The 1,064-nt window shown below is 27.0% G+C and overlaps 1 protein-coding gene across 1 annotated transcript in view; it reads right to left on the reverse strand.

Moving 5' to 3' along the window:
• The window catches only part of Ras64B (ras-like protein 2), an 8,386-nt gene that overhangs the window by 4,246 nt on the left and 3,076 nt on the right, over positions 1-1,064 (reverse strand). Inside the window, exon 2 of the mRNA XM_018036320.2 lies at positions 834-921. Coding sequence (XP_017891809.1) covers positions 834-921 — 88 coding nt within the window. The remainder of the gene's footprint in view (positions 1-833; positions 922-1,064) is intronic.

The following is a 1,064-nucleotide window of genomic DNA, read 5'->3' on the forward strand; positions in this document are numbered from 1 at the left end:
TTTTAATGTATTCAATTACTTTCAAGCAAGAAACAAATGTAATTATCCTACTACCTTAATTTTTCCATCAGATTATAAAATTGTTTTCCGTATTATTCCTATGTTAGTTATTTATAACTTAATATTATTATTTTTCTACTGTCTTCCATTATAAAGTAATAAATTTGTATAAAAATTCTTCTACTAATATTATTTTTATTTGACGAGGTATTTAAATATGTAGTTGTTTATTAAAATTTAAAGATCTGAATATATATGCTTAAACAAATAAAAATACCAACAATGAAGTATAAAAAATTATAGCAGCCTCTTTTATTACTACCTAATGTAAATGTGGCCTCTAATAGTAAAAAAATTCCCCACCTCTGGTATAGATTATTAAAATATATGTAAAATGATATTAAAACACTTCTTCTTTAAGTGTTTTCAAGCAGAATTAATGCATGTTTCATGCATTTATCCGATACGTATTATATGAAAACAGTAATTGTAACATCTTATATGTTATAGGGATTCGAGTTCCAATAACTGGCTTTGTACGAGAGTCCACTGTACATTTAAAATTATATTCCAATCAAATTAAGACTACAGTAGAACCTCCGTTATATTCCAGTATCTACAAATTATTCGTTTGGAACTATGTTAATAATTAATTATATTTTGTATTGTAGGTATTCGTTCTAAGGTCGAGTAAATGAAAGGATCTTACAGAGCCATGGATCACAATGTAACTGCATGAAAATTAACATAAAATATAACAAGTTAAAAAAGATTATAAATCAATATAAACGACGACTGATATATAGACTTTATGTCTTTGTTAATTTACTTACTATCAAGTTTCGCAGGTACGTCGTCGATCACGCATTGTTGCGTGTAAGAGTCCTCGATCGTCGGATCGTAATCGGTTACGAAGTAACTCTGAAATAATTAAAAAGAGAATATCAGTAATCATACTCGAAATGCTTTTATGCAATTGTATGACGTGCTTTTAAACAAATTACTGCAATTGATTACTAGTGAAAGAAACTTATATAATTATTCATCAGCATAAAAAGTTTCAG

This window comes from Ceratina calcarata, unplaced genomic scaffold (assembly GCF_001652005.2).
Source record: "Ceratina calcarata isolate Rehan_Ccalc_2016 unplaced genomic scaffold, ASM165200v1 scaffold15.2, whole genome shotgun sequence".
Taxonomy (NCBI): Eukaryota; Metazoa; Arthropoda; class Insecta; order Hymenoptera; family Apidae; genus Ceratina; species Ceratina calcarata.